Below are 9800 nucleotides of genomic sequence, written 5' to 3'. Positions count from 1 at the left end.
GTTGTTGAAGTGCTTGATTTACAGACAGGGAAACTGAGGAAAGGAGGTTAACAGACCTCATGTCTAAGACTGCAGAATGGGTGAGTCAGGATTTGAACCCACACCCGTGTTTTCATTTTGTGCAGAAAGGGTATCTGGGCTGTGAGGGGGAGGCGGGTACCCTTCTCATACCAGCAAATAGCTCCGGTGGCCCTGGGTGGACTCCTTGGCCATCAGGGTCTCCGCCAGCGCCTCGTACAGCTCGTCCAAAGGCTCCGTGTGGACAGCCTCGTGCTTTTTGATGAGTTCTGAGAGAAAGCACCGGACATACTTGACTGACGGCGGGTGCTTCACACACACAGGATGCTTCACAGTCTTCTGCAAAATATCCCGCAGCAGCTCAGAATCTGATGAGTCTCTTAGCTTTGCTTCTAAGCTCTGCCAGGGGAAGGAGCGCAGCGCGCGCGCCGCCAGGAAGCGGCGCTCGAAACTCTGCAGCAAGAGTTCGGTCCCCGCATCCTCCTCCGGCGCCATGACGTGGGCCTGATTTTTGTATTTTTAGTAGAGATGGGGTTTTATCATGTTGGCCAGGCTGGTCTCGAACTCCTGACCTCAAATGATCCACCCACCTCGGCCTCCCAAAGTGCTGGGCTTTCTGGTGTGAGCCACTGCACCCAGCCTCTTGCAGCAGTCTTGACTGATTTCCCTGTCTCTGTTTCTGTCCTTCTCCCTCTATTCCAGTTCATTTTCCAAACTGCTTATAGAATCTCTTTCCTAAAATGCACCCCTGACCCTGTGACTTCCTTCCATAAGGTCCTTCCTGACAACTTGTTCTCCGCAGGGTGTCCCCTCAGCCCAACACTGTGGGCCGTTTTTATCTCCTGGCCCTGCTGTGTTCAGCTCCATCTCGCCCTCCTCCAGTACCCTTCCCAGCTGCCACCACCATCTTCTAGTCTAACTTACCCAATTCTGTTCCTCAAAAACTGTGAAATTCTTCAGTTTCTTTGAGCCCTTCCCATACATGAGCAGTCTCAGAGTATAGAACCTTTCGTGTTTTTTAAGCTTTTCAGCCCAGAATCCTTTTTCACCCAGTCCTTCATCCAGACTGAGTCCCAAGATCCACTTTGGGAAGGTTCGAGTGCCAGAGCAGTCTGCTTGCCAGTCTCCAAGTCTCTGCTTCCTCTTACCTCGGACATCCCTGTGTAGTCCCCATGTCTGCGTGGTGGACTCCTTGTCCTTGAGTTCACCTTGTCCCCTGGGATACCTTCCCTGTTGGGCCTCTTTAGACAGAGTCTGGGGCTTCCTTTGCCATCCTCCCCACGTGCTGATGTTTATCTCACAGTGAAAATGGTTTGCTTATGCAGCTCCTTGGTCTGTTGGACTTCCCCGTCCCTAGCCCAGAGCCCAGCATCCACAGCAGGGAGTGAGTGAGGAGCCCACGGCTGACCAAGTGAGGTCTGCCCACCTCTCCTGACTGCCCCTTCTGGATTTCCAGGCGAGGACGAGGAAAGCGATTCGTCCTCCAAATGTTCTCTGTATGCTGACTCAGATGGCGAAAATGACAGCACATCGGACTCCGAGAGCAGCAGCTCTTCTAGCTCCTCATCCTCCTCCTCCTCATCGTCCTCGTCCTCCTCGTCCTCTTCATCCTCTGAGTCCTCCTCTGAAGATGAAGAGGAAGAGGGGCGGCCAGCAGCCCTTTCCTCAGCCTCCCCGCCCCCCAGGGAAGTCCCAGTGCCCACCCCAGCACCTGTGGAAGTGCCAGCGCCAGAGAGGGTTGCAGGCTCCCCAGTCACACCCCTGCCCGAACAGGAGGCATCTCCAGCAAGGCCTGCAGGTAGGTGCCACCACAGGGCTGTCGGTTGGATCTCTCTGTGTGTGTGTGTGTGTGTGTGTGTGTGTGTGTGTGTGTGTGAGAGAGAGAGAGAGAGAGAGAGAGAGAGAAAACAGTGGTGCTTGCATTTATTGTGTACAAGTGTGTGACTTTATTAGAAAAACATAAAAAGAAAATATCACCATCTCCTGTCATTCCCTTTTGGAGACATTGTCTGACACACTCAAACTGCACTGTCATGGTGGTTTACAGAACCCCAGGCTAAGCTGGCTACTAAAGTAAAATGGGTTGGTCTCCTCTCAAGTAAATTAATGAGAAAGTGCCCAATTGAGTAAGTTCTTCCTCCTAATTTTTCTTAAGCCTGTTCTTCAGTGAGTAGTGAATAAGTGCAGGTGATTAAATGGGCAAATAGGTAGAAAACAAGTATGAACATTAACACAGAACTTGGTTCTAGCTGCTTTCCTTTGTGGATTTGTTGTTATACTCTAGCACATTCGCATAGCTTAGCCTGCTGCGGGAACCGCTCTTTCAAGCAGTAGGTATTTATTGAGTGCTCATTGCAGCCAAACAGTAGGTGCAGGGGATGGGATCTTGAGCCTTGCAGGCAGCGTTCTCACTCTCATCAAGCTTACAGTCTATAGAGAAAGACATCTTCATTGAGTAAGAAATACATAGGAGGCTGGGCATGGTGGTTCACGCCTGTAATCTCAGCACTTTGGGAGGCCGAGACAGGCGGATCACGAAGTCAGGAGATCGAGACCATCCTCGCTAACACGGTGAAACCCTGTCTCTATTTAAAAATACAAAAAAATTAGCCGGGCGTGATGGTGGGCGCCTGAAGTGCCAGCTACTTGGGAGGCTGAGGCAGGAGAATGGCGTGAAACTTGGAGGCGGAGCTTGCAATGAGCTGAGATCGCTCCACTGTACTCCAGCTTGGGCAACAGATCGAGACTCTGTCTCAAAAAAGAAAAAAAAAGTCCAGCCTGGGCAACATGGTGAAACCCTGTCTCTACAAAAATTAGCCAGGCATGGTGGCACACGCTTGTGATCCCAGCTGCTTGGGAGGCTGAGGTGGGAAGATCGCTTGAGCCCAGGAGGCAGAGGTTGTAGTGAGCCAAGATCACACACCACTGCACTCCAGCCTGGGTGGCAGAGCGAGACCCTGTCTCAAAAAAAAACAGAAAAAGAAAAAGAATACCTAGGAAAACCTGTGGTTACAAACCATGAGAAGCACCAGGAAGAAGGGCAGGGCAGCCAGCTGGAGCACACTTGCAGGAGGAGGGCTTCCTGCTGAGGTACTGCTGAGCTGAAGTCTGGGCAAAGCAGGCAGCACAGCTGGCTTAGCATGTGTCAAGGCCCTCCAGCAGGGGAAGCAGCGGGTTTGAAGACCTGGGGAAGAAAGCCGACCCTCCAGAGGGTTGAGCACAAGGGGGTGGTGGGGTGGCTGAAACTGGAGAGGTGAGTGAGGGTTGGGCCCAGCAGATGTATAGGCCAGCCATTGTCAGGAATTTGTCCTTTATTTTGAAGTAGAAAGCCATCAGAGGAATGACATGGTCATATGTGTGTTTCAAAAAAATGTAGTGCAGAGAAAGCTTGGAAAGGGGCCACAGTGGAAGTAGGGCGCCTCTTAAGTGGCTATTGTAGGATGCAAGGCGAATTATGGTGGTAGCTTGGACTTAGGTAGATTGGACAAGGATGGATCAAATAAGTCAGTGTTCAAGATGTGCTATGAACTTTAGGAGGCCGAGGCAGGCACATCACTTTAGGTCAGGAGTTCGAGACCAGCCTGGTCAACATGGTGAAACCACGTCTCTACCAAAAAATACAAAACTTAGCCAGGTTTGGTGGTGTGTGCCTGTAGTCCCAGCTACTCGGGAGGTGGAGGCACGAGAATCGCTTGAACCCGGGAGGTGGAGGTTGCAGTGAGCGGAGATCATGCCACTGCATTCCAGCCTGAGTGACAGAGTGAGACTCCCATCTCAAAAACAAGATGTGCTGTGAAGATGTATGTGGCCTCCCTGGGGTCTCCCAGTTGCATGTTGTTGAGAATCCATGGTCTGAGATAGGCAGCGCCCACAGGAAGACCTCCTCACACTGATGCACTCTACTAAGCTCCAGACTCCGTGAGAGGGGAGTTGAGGCTCTCATTACACCTCAGATGACTCTCCAACCTCTCCTGGGCCCACTGGGTAGCAGAAGGGCCTATGGGGTCACCGGCAGGTCAGAAGGCATGGCTCTTAGCCCTCTTCCATTCTCATCAGAGCAGGAAGGAGAGGGGCTCACCATATCTGCATTTCAGAAAGCCCAGTCTAGCAGGAGGAGGAGAGATTTGGAAGAGGGGAGGAAGGAGGTGGGTGACATGAGGTTTGAAAGGATTCTGGTGAGCTTTAATGGCATGAACCAAAGCCGAGGGGTTCTAATGTGGCAGAAGAGTGGAGTAGAAATGGGGGTGAGGATTGGAGGTAAATTTAGGAGGTAGGATGACTTGGTTAAACTTCCCCCGGAAAAGAAACTCGGGAAGAAAATCAGGATTAGGAAGAAAACTGATGAGTGTAGTTGGGGTAGCGTTTGAGATGCCCCTGGGGCTTCCCGGTGGAAACAGTGGCCGTTGGATCCATGGTTCTGGGGTCTGGAAAGAATGGTAGGCCGGATATGAGATCGATGCTTAGGTCTTGGAAGTACAGCAGTGAATTCACTTGCAGACCCAGGTAGGCGAGTGGAGGGAGAGAAAAGGCAGAGCCTTCCCGTCCTCTGGGAGCAGTAGGCAAGCAGGGCCCGAGGAGGCTGAGAGGGGTGACCAGAGGCGAGAAGGGAAGCAGGTAGTGGAGAGGTTCTGCAAAGGAGGGAGTGGCCTTGTATCACCAGACCACCAGCAAGGCTGAGATAGGCAGTATCTGTTGGATTTGACAGTTACGAGGTCATTGGTGACCTTATCAGTTTCAGTTGAGTGGTTCAGACTGAAGCCAAGGTACAGGGTGTTAAGGAATGAGGGGAGCGGAGTTTTCTGGAAGGGTGGACCACTGTTGCCAAGATAAAAAGGAGAGTTGGGGCCGGGGGCAGTGGCTCACACCTGTAATCCTAGCACTTTGGGAGGCTGAGGTGGGCAGATCACTTGAGGTCAGGAGTTCGAGACTAGTCTAGCCAACATGGTGAAACCTCGTCACAACTAAAAATACAAAAATTGGGCTGGGTGCAATGGCTCATGCCTGTAATCCCAGCACTTTGGGAGGCTGAGGCAGGCTGATCACGAGGTCAAGAGATGAAGACCATTCTGGCCAACACCAACATGGTGAAACCCCATCTCTACTAAAAATACAAAAACTAGCTGGGCGTAGTGGCGCACACCTGTAATCCCAGCTACTCGGGAGACTGAGGCAGGAGAATCGCTTGAACCTGGGAAGTGGAGGTTGCAGTGAGCCGCGATTGTGCCACTGTACTCCAGCCTGGTGACAGAGTGAGACTGTCTCAAAAAAAAAAAAAAAATTAGCCGTGTGTGGTGGCAGGCACCTGTAATCCTAGCTGCTCAGGAGCCTGAGGCAGGAGAATCACCTGAACCTGGGAGGTGGAGGCTGCAGTGAGCTGAGATCGTACCACTGCACTCCAGCCTGGGTGACAGTGAGACTTTGTCTCAAAAAAAAAAACAGTTGGGGGTTGTGACATCAGCTCCCATGTGTCAGGTACCTATGTGTGCCAGGCTCTGGGCATAGCATGTTGACAATTCATTGAATCCCCACAACCTCCTTTTTTTTTTTTTTTTTTTTTTTCCTGAGACGGAGCCTCATTGTGTTACCCAGGCAGGAGTGCAGTGATGCAACCTCAGCTCACTGCAACCTCTGCTTCCCGGTTTCATGCAATTCTCCTGCCTCAGCTTCCCAAGCAGTGGGATTACAGGTGCACGCTGCCACGCCTGGCTAATTTTTGTATTTTTAGTTGAGACAGGTCTCACCATGTAGCCCAGGCTGGTCTCAAACTCCTGACCTCAAGTTATCAGCCCACCTTGGCCTCCCAAAGTACTGGGATTATAGGTGTGAGCCACTGCGCTTGCCCCACAACCTCCCTATGATTCCCATTTTGTAGATGAGGGCTTCAAGGCTTAGTGAAGTGCAGGAATAAGCTCAAAGTTACCCAGCCAGAGTTGGGGAGAGAGAGCAAGAAGAGAGGGCAGGGTTGAGGGAGGGGTTAGCTTTTCCAAGTAGGTGAGGCTTGGGCGTGTTCCACTGAAGGGAAGCAGGGCCAGGTAGATGCGCCAGGAGAGAGGAATGCTTGCTGGCATGGCCTTCTTGGGGAGACGGAGGAGTAGCCTCCAGATCTGATGCAGGTATACCCTTCAGTGGGGAGGCAGGAAGATGGGGGTATTGTGCCTGAGGCCTCTTTTAACCCTGTGCTGTAGGAGTGTGAGCGGAAGGGTGGCGTAAGAACCTTGAAAAGTGGAGAAATGAGGATGAAAGTTGCTCCAGTCTGGGCGCGGTGGCTCACACATGTAATCCCAGCACTTTGGGAGGCCGAGGCAGGAGAATCTCTTGAGCCCAGAAGTTCGAGACCAGTCTGGCTAAACAACAACAACAAAAAAGAAGCCGGGCCTAGTGGCATGAGCCTGTGGTCCCAGCTCCTGGGAAGCCTGAGTCAGGAGGATTGCTTGAGCCTAGGAGGTTGAGGAGGCTGCAGTAAACAGTGATTGTGCCACTACACTGTAGCCTGGAGACAGAGTGAGCCTCTTGCCTGGGCCTCCCCATGCTGGAAGGCTCTGCCAGAGCTGGGGCCTGGGGATGAGGGGAGAGGAGGCTGCTGGCTGGCTCCACAGGGTAGAGGTGGTGGAAGGATGAGGACCTGGGGCTGTGGAAGGTGCTGGGACAGGAGAGGGCAAAGTACTGGCCCTGCGGTCTGGGCAGGGTGGAGGAGGAAGTTAACTTAGGAAGAGGGTGATGTGCTAGAGGGAAACTGAGGAATGGGAAGTTGAAGGTGCAGTGGGGCAGACTGAATGGATACTGGGGAATGTTGGAGAGGATGGGGAATCTTCAAGGGGGAGCCATTCTGGGGGTTGACAAGGCCAGATGTGTGGCTGCTTGAGGGGAGCTGAGGTTGATTGAAGGGGATCACTGGAGATGCAAGAATCCAGGTAAACAGGCGTGATTGTGAAGTCCATGGCTCCGAGCAAGGGGTCCTTAGTGAAGACTCACTGAATTTCTTTTTTTTTTTTTTTTTTGGAGACAGAGTCTTGCTCTGTCGCCAGGCTGGAGTGCAGTGGCACCATCTCGACTTACTGAATTCTCAGCCTCCCAGGTTCAAGTGATTCTCCTGCCTCAGCCTCCTGAGTAGCTGGGACTAAGGCACATGCCACCATGCGCAGCTAATTTTTGTATTTTTAGTGGAGACAGGATTTCACCATGTTGGTCAGGATGGTCTCGATCTCTTGACCTCGTGATCCACCCACCTTGGCCTTCCAAAGTGCTGGGATTACAGACGTGAGCCCCCTCACCCAGCCAGTTCACTGAGTTTCTAATAACCGGAACCAGTTTCAGTCACCACCGTCTTAGTGGTGGCCCTGGGTAGGGGCAGATTATGCAGTAGGAACTGGCTTCTGGGACTCGCCCCATGGACCTGAGCGTGGCAGTAGAGTAGTTCTCAGAGGAAGGTGGTGGGAGTCGTATTGACTGGGCAGGTGCCCCCAAAAGTTGTCTCCTAAATGAAAGGGATGGGCAAGTTTCCTTCGGGACAGTCGCAGAGGGATGTGTGTGTGCAGCAGCTGTGCTGGTGAAGGAGTGTGTTCTCCTTCAAGCGAGGCTTCCCAAGGACATGCAGGCTGAAGCTCGAGGTGGTCCGTTGCTCCAGCGTGGTGGGGAGGAAGGTGAGAGGAGACGTGGGCGAATCTGGGTCCTTGCTAGCTTCCTGGAGTGGGTTGCTGTCACAGGCTGAGACCCCAGCAGGTGTCCAGAGCCTAAGGTGCAGCCAAGGGCCTGGCTCAGGGCGCCAGGGTTGGGAGTGTGGTGGACTCAGGTGAATCGCTGCCTTCTAGGGCTGGGCCTGGTGCTGGGCCCTGTTGGCGCTGAGTGGGGAAGCCAGTTGTGAAGCCAGTGAGTCCTTGGGCTGCAGTTCAGAGCATGAGCTCAACCCACATGGCCTGGGAGCAGAGCTTGTTCTCTGTCATCTGGTAACTGTGACCGCATCTCTGTGCCTCAGTTTCCCTGTCTGTAAGATAGGACCCTCTGCTGGGCGCGGTGGCTCACGCCTGTAATCCCAGCACTTTGGGAGGCCAAGGCGGGCAGAGCAGGAGGTCAAGAGATCGAGAGCATCCTGGCCAACATGATAAAACTCTACTAAAAATACAAAAATTAGCTGAGTGTGGTGGCACATGCCTGTAGTCCAGCTACTTGGGAGGCTGAGGCGGGAGAATCGCTTGAACCTGGGAGGCGGAGGTTGCAGTGAGCCGAAATCGAGCCACTGCACTCCCACCTGGCAACAGGGCGAGACTCCATCTTGGGAAAAAAAAGATAGGAACCTCTTTGAGCTGTTGTGAGGATTACATGAATTACTCTACGTAAGAGGTGTGATTGGTGTTAGGCACAAGATCCATTGGGCTGGCTCAGAGAGCCTCATGCAGGCTTTCCCAGGGATGGCGGCCAAGGGAGGATGCACTCCCCGTCCCGGGGGTGCTGTGGGGAGGCAGCACCCCCAGCTTGGAGCCAATGTGTTCCCTCCCCAGCCACCCGCATCCTGGGATTTCCGCTCCAGCCCCACTTCTCTAGCAGGGCTGTCTCCTGCCCCTCCCCCCAGGGCATGTTCCAGTTCTGTAGGGGATGGGGAGGAAGGCAAGTTTCATAAAATATTTTAATACAGAGATGCTGCTTTTTAGGTTGTATTGTGTTCGCCTCTCTAAACTGAGAATATTGTTTATGGTGGAGGTAATGGATGTTTTAGCTGAAATGTGGCTGACTGGGTCCTTGGCATGGGACATGGCTGGGGCCTGGGCACAGGGCTGTCCTGCCAGTCTGGGTAGGAAAGCAGAGTCCAGGGCGAGTGGTGCCGCCCTTCTCAGCGTGGCTACAGCTTATGTTTTGGTGGTGTCCCCCGTTGGACTGTGGCTCCGGGAGGACATGGAAGGTGTGTGTGTACCCCACACGTGTCACAGTGGGAACGAATGGGTGGGAAACCCCCTCTCATCAAGGGAGTTCATCTTGTTGGGATGTGGGGCTGACGCCAGGGCGTCTGTGCCCCCCCGAGGTTCCTGGGTGGAAGAGGGGGAGAGCACACGGCCTATGGTCATGGACGGCCAGGGCAGCTGAGCCTGGGTCGCCCTGACCTCCTTTCCTTCCTGTGTGCTTCCTTCCCAGGCCCCACGGAGGAGCTGCCCCCCAGTGTGCCCCACCTCCCCAGAACCACCTGCTGGGCCCCGGCCCCACCCCATGCCCCGACGAGCGTCCCTCTTCTCCCATCCCCCTCCTGCCCCCACCCAAGAAACGCCGGAAAACTGTCTCCTTCTCTGCCATTGAGGTGGTGCCAGCCCCAGAGCCCCCTCCAGCCACACCGCCGCAGGCCAAGTCTCCCAGCCCAGCCTCCCGCAAGGCCCCCCGGGGCGTGGAGCGGACCATCCGCAACCTGCCCCTGGACCATGCATCTTTGGTCAAGAGTTGGCCGGAGGAGGTGTCCCGAGGAAGCCGGAGCCGGGCTGGAGGCCGAGGTCGCGCCACAGAGGAAGAGGAGGCTGAGCCAGGGACAGAGGTGGACCTGGCGGTCCTGGCTGACCTGGCCCTGACCCCTGCCCGACGGGGGCTGCCTTCCCTGCCTGCTGTTGACGACTCGGAGGCCCCAGAAACATCGGACGAGGCTGAGCGCCCCGGGCCCCTGCTCAGCCACATCCTCCTGGAGCACAACTACGCCCTGGCCGTCAAGCCCACAGCACCGGCGCTGGCCCCGCGGCCCCCAGAGCCAGTGCCTGCACCCGCCGCCCTCTTCAGTTCCCCAGCCGATGAGGTCCTGGAGGCCCCCGAGG

The 9800-nt window shown here is 54.4% G+C and overlaps 1 protein-coding gene and 1 pseudogene across 2 annotated transcripts in view; one reads left to right on the top strand and one right to left on the bottom strand.

The window, feature by feature from the left end:
* Window positions 1-9800, top strand: part of SETD1A (SET domain containing 1A, histone lysine methyltransferase) — a 29325-nt gene that overhangs the window by 14608 nt on the left and 4917 nt on the right. Inside the window, 3 exon segments of the mRNA XM_017867421.1 lie at window positions 1475-1816; window positions 9142-9171; window positions 9174-9800. Of these exon segments, the coding sequence (XP_017722910.1) occupies window positions 1475-1816; window positions 9142-9171; window positions 9174-9800 (999 nt within the window).
* LOC108530277 (protein-lysine N-methyltransferase EEF2KMT pseudogene) lies at window positions 89-1468 on the bottom strand (annotated as a pseudogene). The gene has a single exon (XR_001885792.1). The product of XR_001885792.1 is annotated as a protein-lysine N-methyltransferase EEF2KMT pseudogene (transcript).

This window comes from Rhinopithecus bieti, unplaced genomic scaffold (assembly GCF_001698545.2).
Source record: "Rhinopithecus bieti isolate Rb0 unplaced genomic scaffold, ASM169854v2 scaffold_63, whole genome shotgun sequence".
Taxonomy (NCBI): Eukaryota; Metazoa; Chordata; class Mammalia; order Primates; family Cercopithecidae; genus Rhinopithecus; species Rhinopithecus bieti.
The sequence above is the reverse complement of the archived record's forward strand: the minus strand, read 5'-3'. Positions and strand labels throughout refer to the sequence as shown.